The sequence below is a fragment of the Saccopteryx bilineata genome, chromosome 2 (assembly GCF_036850765.1).
Source record: "Saccopteryx bilineata isolate mSacBil1 chromosome 2, mSacBil1_pri_phased_curated, whole genome shotgun sequence".
In the NCBI taxonomy this organism is placed as follows: domain Eukaryota; kingdom Metazoa; phylum Chordata; class Mammalia; order Chiroptera; family Emballonuridae; genus Saccopteryx; species Saccopteryx bilineata.
Window position 1 is genome coordinate 293,920,701 of NC_089491.1, and position 16,660 is coordinate 293,937,360.

The following is a 16,660-nucleotide window of genomic DNA, read 5'->3' on the forward strand; positions in this document are numbered from 1 at the left end:
AAATGCTTGAGCTTCAGATAAAGACTTGTAATCTTTTCAGTTGCTCAGAGAACTGTGTGAGTTATTTGATAACTAATTTCTACTTAGGTGTTTAATCAAGTCTACCTGTTCGTATTTATGATGTACATACAAAGTATTAGGCTAATAGAAACTTTTAGCATTGTTGCAAATAGATTAAAATTAATATAAATAGTTTACCTGCTATTGCCTTGGGTCCAAAGGATTTTGAAAACTGCTCTGGAAATTGTCTTGCCAAAAAAGACTTTCATTGAACAATAACAGTAAAAACAAACAAACCTAAATAATGCAAACATCTCACTCTGCCCTTGCTATTTGAAGGCAGGGCTTGTTAGTCATCTGGTACAAAGCCTGATTGTGCTCCTAGAAGGACCTCAGTCCTGATTTACATCTCTTCCCCCTCCCCCAAGCTCTTGGTAAACTTGACAGCCCAGACATCCTAATAGTCAAGCTGTAGTGACACTGTAAAGCATGATCTCAACTCCTCACTAATTCTGTGATGGGAGAGAGGAGAGAATCCAAAAAAGGAACAGCCGATGGATCAAAGAATGTTTCTGGTATGCATGTTCCTTCCTTTCAACTAGAACATTTTTAATTAGACTTGAGGAAACAATGAGACCAATGTACTTGGGTTGTATTTTGGGCGTTTATTTTTCATTTACTATCATTCTGTTTCCAGGTGGAGCACCAGTATTCCCACAAGTTCACAGTAGTGGTGTTACATGCCACCAAAGTGACAAAGGGCACCTTCGGTGACATGCGTAAGTGCCTTTATTTACTTTATTTACTTTTCTGTTGAAAAGCTGCTTGAGCTCCTCCATGAGCAGGGGCTGTCTCTTCTTTAAATGTGATTATCTTTGTCTAGATCTCTGCATGATAACCTTTTGAACAGCTCCCTGATACTCTTTTTATCTGCGGTAGTACCCTTCACTTTACTACGTTAATTGAGAGTACTTGAAGTCAAACAAAAATGACTGTCTTACGACATACAGATTTTTGCAACTCAAAGAAATTCTATTTAGCTCTATTTTGGAAAGAGTGCAAAGTTGACTTCAAACAAGCCACCTCTGTGAGGTATTGTGAGTATAGGATTAAAAAAAAAAACTGCAGTTTCTCTAGTTCTTACGCCTGTGAGTGTATTTATTGTGTGTGGAGATAGTTACAGAAATTGGAGTAGGACGATTTGAACTGATGTGAACTACAGCCTGAGAGTAATGTTGAGTTAACTTGTTGACAGTGTCTTCCATGCTTTCAACAGCAGTTTTCCTGGCTATTCCTACCACTCAAATGTGGGGGTCATTGAGGTGGGACTGCAAAGATGGATAGATACGATGAAGATGAATTTGGTAGTTTTAGATTATTATTAAAACATGCGAATAGCAATTCACCCCTCAGATCAGGTTTTAGAGAAATAACGGAGACTTCAGTTTGTCAGTCTAGGAAACGGGGAAGGCTTCCCTGCTGAAATGACATTTAAGCTGGTACTCGAAGGAAGAGCATGTTATGATGAGAACAGGGCGAAGTCCCAGAGAACACAGCATGTTCAAGGGCGGGAGACAAGCTGAGTGCTTATAAGGAAGGAGAACATGTCCAGTGTTGTCAGAGAATAGACAGGAAGGTCAAGGAGGGCACAGACTAATAGGATAAAGGTGAAGACTGAGATTTTATCAGAGATGCAGTGGGAAGAATCTGAGTCATACATCACATCATTGTATCTTCATGTGAGAAAAATGTTTATTCTGGCTATAGCCTGTTAACTGTATTGGAGGCGAATGTGGAATACACTTTTTTTTTTTTAAGACGAGGAGGGACTTGAGCTTATTAAAATGATGATGAAAGTGAGCCAATAGAGAGAAGTTAAATACTGAGAAGAGAAGAATGAGCTCTGAGCTCAAGACTTCAGTGAATGAAAAAGGGTGTCCAGGAAGTTAGTGAAAAAGTCTTAGAAGTGAACAGGAGGTAGAATTTAATGGCGGCAAGAATTTGGATGAGCAGTGATTTTCATGAGAGGTGAAGGGAACAAAGGCAGTTTCTTCAAATCTAGTCTGGACCAGGGGTTTATATTCTAAATTGTACTTCATACTTCAGTCTAATTCAATCATTCCTTTGCTAATGTTTTTCTTAAATTATTCTTATTTTGCTTTTCATAATTCTTAGCATTTTTATCATTAAAATGAGAATTCTCTGGAATACAGCCTCCTGTGAAGGAGAAGCCTCATAGAAGCCATATTTAAAAACTGGTATCCCTCATAACCTCTGGAAAGGCACAAGCTTTACAGCTCAGTAACAGGCATGCAAGGCTCTGACTTTACAAAGATATAGTCATCTTTTATAAAAGCAGCAGCAAGCATTTTCTATCAGTGCGAAGCTCAGTCATGCGGAGACCGTAGATGTTACTATGCTTAGGATGAGTTCAATAGCAGTTCAAATTCTATACTCTGTGAGCTTCCTTCAATTGATATGAATCTGATTTTTTCTCTTTTTTTTGATAGAGAGGAAATGAGAGAGAGAGAAGCATTATCTCTCTTTTCTACTTAGTTGTACCACTGATTGCTTTTCTAACCAGGGCTTAAACTCGAGACCTCAGGGTTGGCTGGTACTCCCAGGATTGAGCCGGTGACTTTGGCACTCCAGAACGATGCTCTATGCACTCACTGTGCCACCGACTAGGGCTGGATCTGATTTTTAAATTACTTCTCCATAGGCTGCAGGCATCTTGGCCTTGGTTTCTCGTAATTTGCACAGGGGAGTGAGTAATGCTGCAAGTGTCATTTTAAACTTATTTGAGTTGGCATTGAAAGTGACATTTAAAAATGAGCACGATATATTAATTTATCTCATAAAACAGGGAGCAGCTACATGTTGGATCCCCACAGTGTACACAGCACAGTTGAAACCTTTGCTCTATAGAACCTTTCTTGTTAAGATAAAGCACCCATAGGAAGAATAGCCACTGGATGTTAATCGTTCTAAGAAGGACAACGCTATTACATCCTGTTGAACTTTTAATTCAGAATTTGTAACTTGATTTTATTTTGTTTGAGTTATCACATTTATTTATTTACTTATTTATTTTAATTTTTTTTGTTTTTGACGAGAGGAAGGAATTGTTGCCAATCCTCTATTTCACCTTAATGAGTTTGCAGGAAGTCAGGAAGAGATAAGAATAAAGAACAATGGAGAGGCTTAGAGAAATAAATTCAAGGGTAAGGTTAGTATGAAAAGATGAAAGAGCCTTATACAGTGAAAACACTGTTTTTGAGAAGACGAAAGAGTTTACAGTGAGAAAGTATATAGGCATAGCTTTTGCTTTTCTAGGAGTTGTTGTGGTACTATTGCTGGGTGAGCTCAATCTATACGAATTACCAAGGAAACTGAAGTGGGAGGGTTTGTATATAAAAATTCTTCAGAGACAGACAAGGCTAAAGCTATCAAAAATGTCTAAGATATGCAAAGACCAAGATAACAAAAATCTGTGCTCTCTTCTGTCGTTGATAGTGTCTGCACTTATTTTAAAAGGCACAGTTCCATAAAGTTTTACATGTTGGTAAAGAAAAGTGCCATTTAATATTGGGGTTTTCAGTTTTGCCTGTGGGGGCTTTCTCAGGGGTGCCACACAAATCAAATTGATTCCTAGTAAAATACCTGTACCTGCTCTCTTTTTTTAGATCACAGTAAGATTATATCTATTTTTTATTTTTGTGCCTTGATAAATTCGATTCTAATTAGCTTCATTTAGAAATACCACATATGGCCCTGGCCGGTTGGCTCGGCTGTGGAGCGGCAGCCTGGCGTGTGGGGGACCTGGGTTCGATTCCCAGCCGGGCACATAGGAGAGGCGCCTATTTGCTTCTCCACCCCCCCCTTCCTCTCTGTCTCTCTCTTCCCCTCCCGTAGCCGAGGCTCCATTGGAGCAGGGATGGCCCGGGCGCTGGGGATGGCTCCTTGGCCTCTGCCCCAGGCGCTAAAGTGGCTCTGGTCACGGCAGGGCAACACCCCGGAGGGGCAGAGCATCGCCCCCTGGTGGGCAGAGTGCCGGGTGGATACCGGTCGGGTGCATGTGGGAGTCTGTCTGGCTGTCTCTTCCCCTTTTCCAGCTTCAGAGAAATGCCAAAAAGAAAAAAAAAAAAAAAAAGAAATACCACATTGCATTGCTAAAACATCATAATAAAATCAGCCAGCACCCCATGAACTATCTTTGGAGGGGTCAGAGCTGACATTTTACTCATAGCAGGTCATTCATTTCCTTGTTTTCAACTGAGAGCACAGGGCCAGCCAAGAATAGACAGCAGCTTCCCAGACAGAGCTGCTTTTGCAGCATTCATGAATGTATGGTTTATACCCGGTGCCCAGCCCACTCTTCCCTGCAGTCTTATGTTCACGTTCTATGAAAAGGTAGTTTGAAGTTCGAATTTGCACCTGACTCACCACAATCTTATATTTAAAATAGTTAGTTTGCATTACTTTGATTATGTTAACATAACACTCACTTCTGAAGCTATGGGAAGTGGTAGTAGATGTAACATGTAACCTAGAACTGGTCAGCATCTCCCCAGGTGCTCAGTGCTGGGTGGATGCATATTAAACTCTGTAGTCTAGCTATTCGATATTCTACATTGGTCCTCTCTTCTTCTAACAGGAGATATATGTTTGCAGAATGACCTCAGTGACAGTAAAATTTCCGTCGATAATAACGTTTTCTTTGTGTGTATAGGAAATGAAACACATCCAAGATTACAAACCTCATTTTATTACCAAATGCAATAGATGGCACACTGTGGTGGCTTCCTCACCGATATTTCTGCTCCCTTTAAAAAGTGTTGGGAAAAATATAGACTATTTAGGATAATGAAGGGGAGGCTCAGAAGTCAGAACCAGATAGAGTCATGTTTCATTCTGTGAAACATAAAAATCAGAAAATAAATACCACAGTGCCTTTGAAACAATAACATACCATGTATTTTGATATATTTATAGGCACATTTAATATCCTAATTATGCACAGGAGAATCATTAGGAGCTCTTGTTCAAAATGCAGATCCTGACTCCGTAGGTCTGGGGACTAGATTCTAACATACAAGTGATGCCGACTGCTGATGCATGGACCACATTTTGAGAAATAGGAACCAGGCAATTGCTTCTACTTTGTGTTTACTTAGCCTGAGCCTACAGAGCTTATGAACAGAAAAGACTTTAAATATTTTTAAATGGAACCAAGAATCTAAGATTTTTGTTTTTTGCTAATTTTACTTTTTTAAGTAAAATAACCATAAACATCTTAATACTCTTTATATATACATTATCATTGAGAAGAAGAATAAAAATAAACACAAATGTGTTAAACCAGTACCACAATTATATTATGAAACTTTTAATTCTTCTAGACTGTAATCATGGTTATACCAGATTACAACCAATGAAAAAAGTAGGTAATATAACTTTATTGTCTCAAAGGTCATAGTCACAGTGCATACTTAAAGTTAAATGATCAAAATGTAGGGAATATACTATCTATGTATATATCTACATTCATAAATATGTTATTTTCCTCATACACACAAATATATCCTTCATAAATGTTTTAATATGACTTAATTCTCCATCTTACTAATTTGTGATTTTGTGATATTGAAGAGATAGCTAAGACCCATGCAAAGTAACTCTAGGCACTCTACTTTTAATTGATTTGCAACATGGGGAAACACTTTTTCCTTTCTTCTGCAAAGAGCCCTGGTTGAGATGTGGCTCACCTGTGGCACAGTGCATGTTGACTACAGAAAGTTTAGATAAGTGCTTATTGTTGAAAGCAGGGCTGCTCTCCAGAACAAAAGCTCAAATTGCCACTTTCACATATTGTCAGAGAATGTAAGTAAAAAACAAGATGATTGAAATGGAATGGGAGATCTTAAAATGTTCTAGGTCACCTGGCTTCCTGTGGGGATTCATGAAGAACCTTGGAAATTGTTGGCAATAAGCTTCCAAGAAGACTTGACAAATTGAAGGGAGGTTGAAAGTTTTATAACTTAAGAGTTTTCATATATAGAATGCATCTGGGTGGGACATTTCAATTTAGAAAAGAAATCATAAGAAAACATAGTAAAAATGAGATGAACATAATATGTCCCACATTACTTAGGGAGCTTGGCTATTTTTTCATCATTTGTGCTAGTGAATAAATGTCAGGTAGCAAAGAGAATGCCTTGCTCTAGTGCAGTGGTTCTAAGCTGTAGGTCAATATTGTCTCTCAGGGGCACGTTCTACAATACCTGGAGACATTTACAGTTATCATGATTGGGGGCCCTACTGACATCTAATGGGTAGAGGCCAATGACAGTGCCCCAGAGCCAAAAATTATCCAGCTCAAAATGTCAGTAGTGTCAACTCTTGTTTTAATGAAAAAGAATTATTTTTGTATTTGCATAGAATGTAATCCATGTCTATATGGTTAAATACATATAGGGAAAAGTAGCAATATAAATAAATATGTTTTATAATATTACATAATAACTTCTGGAGAATTACTCTTCCTCCTCAATATAAATAGATTCCAAGACGCATCCCTTGAGTATAAACTTTTAAAACATTCCAAGCATAGATACTGATACCAGAGGTATTTTTGTTTTCTTCCAAAAAGGTATTGAGATTTGAGTAAAAGAGCAATTCAGGCAACAACAAAATTTCAGTTCTGTTTTAGATCTACATTTTGCTTTCTTTGTATTGTTTGTCACATATCTTTCCCTGTTTACTCATGAATATTAACATTTTTTACTAAAGTCATTCTTACTACGTGCCAGATGGTAGCCCACCCTATTAATGTACAAAGTTAATTGTTAGTGCACAATGGACCAAGTCAACTGACAGTAGATGATATTGGTCTCTTATTTTTTCCTGACATCCATTTAGTTGGTGGGACGTTCTGACAGTTTCATGTCCCTTTCCAGAAGGAAACATGTGACCCTAGAAAGCACTAAACTTGATCTGAGGTTGTGAGGAAAAGGAAAATGAGAGAGAGTTCACAGGGGATACTCTGCTTGATAAAGGGATTTCGAAACAGTGTTGATAAAACTGCTTTGTCCTGTCAAGTGAGAAAGGTATCCTGTGATTATTTTTGACTTCTTAGACAATGCTGCTGTTGTGGTGAGGGCTTTGCCCTTTGCTATCCAGTACGTACGGAATCACCACCGGAGCTCTGTTTCGCTGAACCACGCTGAACTACTCGCTAACCTTCCCTAGCTTCTGTATTTCTGGCACTTTGCAAGGGCTGCCTGTCGACCAGCATCTGGAGCCAGAACAATTCCAATTTTGAGCCTGTTCTGGAGGGAGCAGGGACCACTACTGATAAGTCCCTAGCCCTCTACCCTGTTCCTTGCAGTTATTAAGGAAGGCAAACTGGGATTCAAGGATTGTTTTTATTTAATTATTTATTTATTTAATATTTATTATTTAGAAATAAAGCTTGGATACAAATGCACTTGCAAGAAATGACTGACATCATTATACACCAAAAGACAAATAAATGGGGTGGGGCAAAGCACCAGGAAGGTTGAGACATATTATCTAAGGGTAAAAAGAAGTTAGAGAGAGGTGACTGTTGTGCCTATAATAAAGGTTGCCTCCTCTACTGTATTGCTCGGGGCTAGTCCATCATTCATTATTTCAATAATATTTATTATATTCCTCTAATGTTTCAGCCTTCGTGTTAGACTCTTAGACACAGTGCTGAGTAGGAAAAATGTAGTTCCTGCCATCATGGAGTTTACAGTGAAACAGAGAAAAACAAGTGAGAGCTATTAATGTTGGTCTATATGAAAGAGCAGGGAATTCAGTTTCAGAAAGACTAGGTTAATACCGTGTCTATAAAAAACCTTAGTCAACTTGCTAAATGCTTCTGAGTCTATTTCATTCAGCAAGGGGAGGTTTTCTGTGGAATTGTTTTTATTTTATGCAGATGTATCCAGATGAGGCCTCTAGGGAACATAGTTTACAATGGCTACTTTTATCACACAGGGACACAGAACTGGGTCGACTGGGGATGTATGAACTAGATAAGGAAAGCAGGGAGAACATGGCATTCCTCTCCTCCTTGAAGAGTACAGCCTTTGGACCCTTATCTTGGATATTTTTGGGACAAGGACAACAACATGAACAATGTTTACTTATCAGCTAAAACGTCAAAAGAAAACATATGATATGATCAAGTAAAAGGGAAAGCATGTTCCCTTAGGCAGAATAAATGCTACTGCCTTCAATAGGATTGTATGAGATGTTTGAAACGTGTGAATTTTGGAGATGTCTTGTGGCCTACATGTTGGCTTGTGAGAGCGACATTCCAGTGCGTGGCCCAGGAGGGTCCTTCCTGAAATCTACCTGGGCACTGGTGGTGGCAGCCCTTCGAGGCCGTTCTCAGCGTGTGGGAAGCCAGCCCTCATAGGCAGTGAAGGTCAGAAGTGCGTTTCACAAGGACAATGGTAGTGGCATAGTGCAGAGTGGCTCAAATGTGAGAAAATAAGCAATTATGAGATTAAATGAATAGTGCGGGTGAGGGGCGGTGCTTAGTTGAACTGGGACAGCGATCATTTGAGAGGAGTGGAGGAGCCAGCTGTGAAGGGCCTGTTAGAAATGAAATAGATAAAACTGGGGGACAGGTTGAATATGGGATCTATGAGGAAAAGAGAGTGACTCCCATGTTTCTAGCTGTAGCCATGAAGTAAAACAAGAAAGTCAGGGTAAAGTACACATTTTCACTTTTAGTTTTTTGGGTCCCCCCCCCTTTGCTTTGTTTTGCTTTTGTCTTACATTTAGGAAAAAGGAAGATGGAAAAATGCATTTGTTTGATATATTTCCAAGGTACTGACTAGGTATAGGAGATATTTTTAAGGCTCTCAAGAGCAGATTGTGGATCTCAGAATCGAGGTGGGGCTCACCCAGGTAGCTTAGCAAGACAACAATATTTATGTGCAAGCCAGAGCCAAGGGAGGGCCGAGGAAAAGCCAGAATTGATTCAGATGGTGGTGAAAGATGGAACCCTTTTAAAATGTATCAATATTACTTAGCATCAGGTTGCCTGTGGAAGCGGAGTCAGGAATCTCCTTTGTGTTGTGTTGTGTTGTGTTATGTTATGTCGCCTCCTCCTCGCAGGCTGGAGGCGATGGAGGAGGCTGGTGGCTGCTATTAAAGCCTGAGGGTGACGGGCTTTCAAGAATCTGATTAATGAGACTACAGGCCTGATGGTGCCACATGACCTGAGGGCTGCCTATGAGTGTTCTTAACACTATCTACTTAACTGTGACAATTCCCTTTCAAACTGCTTTGACTATATATTACATTTTTTAAAGGGTTCACTTCCTTTTGAAAGATTCTAACAGAATAAGAGATAAGAAGAAAAAGTCCACGATTTAGTGATGAATCGACAGAGGAAAGGAGTTACAGTGATGAAAGATAAAAGATACAATGAGGAAACATAGGGAAGTGGGGAATCACAAAATAATCACATCTTGGGCACAAAAGAGAGAAGTGTGCAAAGGGTGTTGCTATATGCCTAATAAAGTAAGAATTGAGAAAAATCTCATTGAATGTTAGGGACGTGGTGATTGTCAGGAGCTGGGATGGGGGATGGGAAGGTGTTGGTCAAAGGGTACAAACTTTCAGTTGTAAAATGAGTAAGTTCTGCTGATCCTAATGTACAGCATGGTAACTGTAGTTAACAACACTGCATTATATTCTTTTTTTTTTTTTTGTATTTTTCTGAAGCTGGAAACAGGGAGAGACAGTCAGACAGACTCCCGCATGCGCCCAACCGGGATCCACCCAGCACGCCCACCAGGGGCTACGCTCTGCCCACCAGGGGGCAATGCTCTGCCCCTCCGGGGCATCGCTCTGCCGCGACCAGAGCCACGCTAGCGCCTGGGGCAGAGGCCAAGGAGCCATCCCCAGCGCCCGGGCCATCTCTGCTCCAATGGAGCCTTGGCTGTGGGAGGGGAAGAGAGAGACAGAGAGGGAGGGGTGGAGGGGTGGAGAAGCAAATGGGCGCTTCTCCTATGTGCCCTGGCCGGGAATCGAACCCGGGTCCCCCCCACGCCAGGCAGCACTCTACCGCTGAGCCAAACTGCATTATATTCTTGAAAGTTGCTTAGAGAATAGATCTTAAGTGTTCTCACCACAAAAAAAGAAGTGATAATTATGTGAGGTGGTGGAGATATTAGCTAACCCTACTGTAGTAATCACTTCGCAATATATAAGTGTCTTAAATCATCAGGTTATATACCTTAAACTTACACAAGGTTATATGTCAATTATATCTCAATAAAGCTGCAAAAAAGTTACAATAGCAAGAACAGACTGATAATGCTAATAGAAGAAGGCAGAGCCCAGTAGTTTGGAAGCTTATGGGATGATGGGATTTAGAAGCAATAAGTATAGACAACATTGATTTTTCCTAAAGCTTTGAGGGAGGAAAGTAAAGATCTTGAAGAACTGGCAGACGATAAAGTTGTGTTTATTTCTTTAGGATGATCAATGTTTGTTTATATTTATAGGTTCAGGGAAAGTAGCCAGGGCACAGCAAATATGCATAGACTAAATTTTGGGTTGGGGAGAAATAAGTGAGAAATTTATGAGGAAAGGTGCAATGATGTAGAATTGAGAGAAGAGAGTATGTATGAATACTTTTCCTTCTAACGCATGAGGGAAGAACTTAGGTATAAATGAATGTATTTTCAACTATAAATATATATATTATATTTTAGGTTGTAGAGTATATGGGAGGGAAATTAGAGTACATCTGATTCTCTCCTTTTGTTTCTAAGTGAAGAGTGAATCCGAGCTGTGTCCTCAGATGAGCAGTAATAGGGCAGATGACTTGAGTAAAACAGTACATGTTTGAACAGCCATGTGAAGAATGGAAACAAAAAAGTATAGGGATTGATATATGTTTGGTCATGTCACTCACTAAATGGTCATCGGAATATGTCAAAATAACCTATAGCAGAGCATTCATTGCCCTGAGGAGCAATTAAGACAACACAGATTAAATTAGTTTTTCGTTTTTTGTTTGGTTTATCTTTTTTTATTATTATTATTTATTTATTTATTTTTAATGGGGTGACATCAGTGAATCAAGATACATATATTCAAAGATAATGTGTCCAGGTTATCTTGTCGTTCAATTATGTTGCATACCCATCACCCAAAGTCAGATTGTCCTCTGTCACCTTCTATCTAGTTCTCTTTGTGCCCCTCCCCCTCCCCCTTCCCTCTCTCTCTCCCCCCTCCCCCCATAACCACCACTCTCTTATCAATGTCTCTTGGTCTCACTTTTATGTCCCATCTACGTATGGAATAATGCAGTTCCTGTTTTTTTCTGATTTACTTATTTCACTCCATATAATGTTGTCAAGATCCCACCATTTTGCTATAAATTAGTTTTTAAAATGTCTGACGGATTGAAAGCTGTTGTGTGAACTGCGATTTGAGGGACCAAGATCTCAGGGAGAAGTCACTGACGTAGGCCCAGGGTTCAGCAAGCCATTTCCCCTCTGACCACTGCTGAGTGTGTGTGTGTGTGTGTGTGTGTGTGTGTGTGTGTGTGTGTGTGTGATAGGAATATGGGAAGTAGCCAAGCAGAGAAGAAGCAGAGAACCCACCAGAACTTTGGCAATCTCAAAGGTCTTGGGAACATAAAAGCTGCATTTCAGGGCAAAGTCAGTTATAATTTGAGGGGCAGTATCCCCAAGAGAAAGAAAAGGGTAGAGAATCCTGAAAGTGGTGCCTTCACCATGTGCATGAGCCGAATTCTTAATCCATGCAGAGCAACAGGCTCTGAAGCAAACATATTATACCTGAAAACAGAGCAGTGATATTGGCAGTCTCACAGTCTAACGGGGAAAAAATGGAGACCAGAATTGCCAAAGGAAAAGGAGTCTAGTAAACAGCCCTGGGCTCTTGGTTGAGAAGCTTTAAGTAGGAATGAACAAGAGGCAGACTGAACTTTATAAAGATTTTCATCAATTCTGTATTTGATAAAATTGAGGAGATCCATGCTATTGCCACTGCTTGGAATAATAGAAGATGGGTCTTCTGTTGAGGTAGATCTAGCTCCCCCACAGTTTTTTATAGAAAGGTCTGGCATTCAGTCTAAAATTGCCAGGAATTATAACACACACACACACACACACACACACACACACACACACACGCACACACACACACACATACAAACCCAACCAAAAAAACCCCACAAGAAAACAAAAATAAACAAGATCAGAAAAAAGAAATAGATCAGCAAGTATTGGATATAAACTTTAAAATAACTAAGACTAATATGTTCAAGAAATAGATGGTAAGATGGAGAATTTTACCAGGAAACCAGATATAGAGAAAAGAATCAAATAGAAAATTTGAAACTAAAAACACTGTAACTGAAATTTAAAACTCAGTGGATGGATTTAGCATACTTAGAACACAGTGGAAGAGAGGGAGTAGTGAACTGAATAGGACAGTAGAAAACACCCAAACTGAAAGCCCAGAGAACAAAAAAGGACAGAAAATATAGACTAAAAGCGTAAAGACTACCTGGGGCATGATTTAAAAAACATTGTGGAAGAGAGAGAGAATGGGGCAGAAGTAATATTTGAAGGTATAAAGGCCGAGAATTTTTTGTCACTGATAAAATATATAAGCTATATATGTCTGTGTACTCTGCACCCAAAGATAAATACAAAAAATACCAGTCTTACACACAATGTAGTAAAACTACTGAAAATGAAAGATAAATAAAAATACTCTAAAAAGCATCCAGAGGGAAAAAAGGGCACATTCCATAAAGCAAACAACTGAGAGAGGAATCCTCAACAAACAGGTAGAAGCCATTAGATAATAGAATGATGTCTTTGAAGTGATGAAATAAATAACTACTAAAATAATCCTGAAGAAGCTTAACAAAGAGGACCTTTATCACCTGATATCAAGATTTATTATGAAACCATGATGATTAAGACAGTGTGGTATTGGTACAAGCTCAATGAATAGACTAATGGACTAGTAGACTAACAGATATCCACAAACAGACTTGTATTTTGATGACCATTTAATTAATGTGAAGGTTATATTGCAATGCAAGGTTTAAAAGCAGTATTTCCAGTAACTGTGGCTGTGTCTATTGGTTCTACATATGAAAAAAACAACAACAACTTAACACCTAATACCATACATAGAAATTAATTCTAATTGGATTTTAGATTTAAAGGTAAAAGGTAGAGCAAATGAGATTTTTTTAAGAAATTGATTTAAATTATTTTGTGACAGTGAATAGCTAATTTTCTTAAAAAGACAAAAAGCATGAATCATAAGGTAGCAGAAGTTTACATACACTGGACTATATTAAATTTAGCAATTTCTTTTTATCAAAAGATATCATGAAAGTAGTGAAAAAATAAACCCCAGATTGGGAAAATATATTTGCAATTTAAATGCATCTGTCAAAGGACTCATAACCACAATATATAAAGTATTCTATACATCAATATATAAAACAAGCAACCAATAGGGAAAAAATGAACTAAACACTTGAGTACGCCCTTCACTCAAGGGATTATCCAACTGACCGTTGAAAGCATATGAAATACTGAACCTCATATGGTCAGGAAGGGTGTGTGAATGAAATCCGCACTGAGATACCATTACACATCCACCAGATGTTTAAAATGACCAGACTGACAATAGTCAGTGTTGGAAAGAATGTGCTCCCACATGACTATTAACATCAGAGTGCCCAACAGCATAACAACTTCATGTCCAATTAGTCACAGTCTTAGAAATTTTATAACAGAAATAGACATATGTGTGCACCAAAAGTCATGTACAAGGATGCTCGTAGCAGCACCGTTGGCAACAGTCCAAACTGGAAACAATCTAAATGTCTATTAACGGTGGAATGGGTGAACACTTTATGGAATGTTCACACAGTGGAGCAGTTTGTATTAGTGGTAGTGAATATATTATTCTACATGTGTCAAAATGAATGAATCTCACAAACTTAATAGTGAGCAAAAGAAGTCACACTCAGGAGTATCTATTGATTCTATTTATAGAAAGATTTTAAAAAAGGGAAATAAATTTATGGTGCTAGATGGCAGGAGAGTTAGTGTGAACCCCTCTGGAAAGAAGTGAGAGAGGCTTATATCTTGTTCTGAGTGGTGGTATGATGGGTGAGTTCAGTTTATGAAAACTCAACAAACGGTGCAGTTACAATCTTCTAACTTTACTACATGTATCTTATCCTTTGATAAAAACTTTACATTAAAAGTGAACTAAGCCATTATTGAAATTTATACATGTACAGTATGGCTAGCCATCACTTTCCTAGGCTGTGTATTCGCACTCGCCAGCAGTACAGAGAAAGTGAAAAAGTTGGCAGTCAACTTCTTAATCCAGTGCGTTTAAAAGCTTTAAGTTCTCCATGTAATTACCATTATCACTAAATCATAAATATTTCAAAGGCATGACCACATTTGAGAACAGTGTTCAGAGGCATTTCTTTCAACAAATGGTTCTTTAATTCTTGGTCTCACTGTGGAATTCCTACTTTGATGGTAACTGAAGCAGAACACTTGAATATCAGCCCATCACCTTGAACAGATTTCCAACTAACATGCCCATGGGAACTTCATTCTTGGATTTGTTTTCATGTGGCCACTTGTAAATGTATTCAGTGGTTGGAAAGAAACAGAAGTGAATTGCTGGGTTTGCTTAATGTAGTCTGTGAGCGGAATAACTCCAGGACAGAAGGCCGGTAAGGCTGTTGACTTTATAATGCCAAAACGTTTCTACTTTTCTGTGGGGGTTATTGTATTATTGTTCTTCAGTTGAGTCTAATAAAATACTTGAAAATCCCATATTTCAAACTTGTGTGCATGAAAATTAGCAGGTGAAGTTGTTAAAAAAGCATTTCCACAGCCATGGAAGACTGATTGAAGATACAAGGTGTCTATATTTTTAACACTGCAGATGATTCTGTGAAGATGTTTTAGTGAACTACATTTTGAGAGACACTGTTTTATGCTCACTGCCTGACTATCGTAGCTATTCAAAAATGTGATATTTTCACTGTGAACTTGGGGGGAAATGTTTCTTTTGGGATTTTTTGCTGTTTATCACAAGAATTATAATAGGTAATAATAGGTCATCTTTATTTAAAAGCACAGGGTTTAAGTTGCTACTGAGGCAAGTGGATTTGAGAAAACAAATGGAGAATATTTAAACAGAACTTAGAGTTTAGAAATTGCCATCAGTTCCTATTCATATAATATATATATATATATTTCTTAGACGAAGCCAAAAAGATAGACGGACCTGTTATTAATTTAGGCAGGGACTCCTCAAACTACCGAGGTTTACAGAATGTTTTACAACCCTGGGGTTCAGAAGCTATTCTGGTGTGTGTAGTTTTCACATCATCTTTGTGGGAGCCACAAAGATCTGTATCCCACACCCCCGCCATTTTTGTTTGTTGAGGTTTAGATAAAACGGTGAGATATAAGATAGTCTTTGCCCACGTATTATGCCTTCGCTTTTACCACCTGTTTGGCTGGAACTAGTCAAGGTGAAGCTGAAATCAGTGACTCAACACCTAATTATGCAAAGGCATTAATTTGTAAAGCCATGAAATAAATATATGGGAGGAACAAAAAGCATTTCTTTTCCTACATTTGACTTTTCTTTTTCTTAATACATTTCTAAGAACCTCTCTAAAGCATTGGGCTAAACTTTGCCGTCCAAGAGGACTGCTTTTCATTTTCAAGGGTTACCATGCTGATAAAGATTTTAGATTTTGGCTCTGGCCAGTGGCTTAGTGGATAGTGTGTTGGTCCAGTGTATGGAAAACCTGGATTTGATTCCTGGTCAGGGCACACAGGAGAAGTGACGATCTGCTTCTACACTCCTCCCACTCCCCATTCTCTCTCTGTCTTCCCTTCTTGCAGCCAGTGGCTCAATTGGTTCAATCATGGCCCTGGATGCTCCCTTAGAGTGTGATAGCCTCAGGCACTAAAAATAACTCAGTACTCAAGAACATCGGCCCCAGATGGGATTGCCTGATGGATTTCTATTGGGGCGCATGTGAGAGTCTGCCTCACTATGTCCCTTCATCTCACCTAAAAAAAATATTTTAGATTTTACAAACAAATTGAGATGAGTTATGTGATTATTGCAATCTGTATTTAAATGAACCTTTCAAAACATCTTTTTATCCTGCAGTGTCTACCACTGCTGTAAAAGTTTCTTAGCGTGCAAAGATAAGCAATGTTGCAGATGGCAGTATCACAGTTGGCAGCTGTCACTGCTCAGCACCCTTTGATATCTTAACCTTGAAATCTCTTGCTAATGATGCAAAAGAAGAAACTATAGATACTACCATTCATGACAAAATTTTTAGCATATTGACTTTATTTAAAAGTAAAAATAAGTGGCAAAAGTGACAGCCTTGAACAGGACTTTAATTTTTTTAAAAAAAAGATCTGTTGATGGTTTGACATGTAGTGTTGGTGTCTGGAGCATATGACTCACGGAGAATCCAACATGGCTGAGAAGACGGTTATATCACTGACTGACTTAAGCCACTTGAATGTGTGCACTCCTTCCCATTCTG

At 38.7% G+C, this 16,660-nt stretch overlaps 1 protein-coding gene across 2 annotated transcripts in view; it reads left to right on the forward strand.

Moving 5' to 3' along the window:
• The window catches only part of PLA2G4A (phospholipase A2 group IVA), a 153,323-nt gene that overhangs the window by 41,452 nt on the left and 95,211 nt on the right, over nt 1-16,660 (forward strand). Inside the window, exons 1-2 of one of the 2 annotated variants that reach the window (XM_066261360.1) lie at nt 450-575; nt 698-779. In XM_066261360.1, the coding sequence (XP_066117457.1) occupies nt 555-575; nt 698-779 (103 nt within the window). In that variant the 5' untranslated portion in view covers nt 450-554. Of the gene's footprint in view, nt 1-449; nt 576-697; nt 780-16,660 lie in introns of those variants that run through there. The other variant, XM_066261359.1, reaches the window with a different exon arrangement.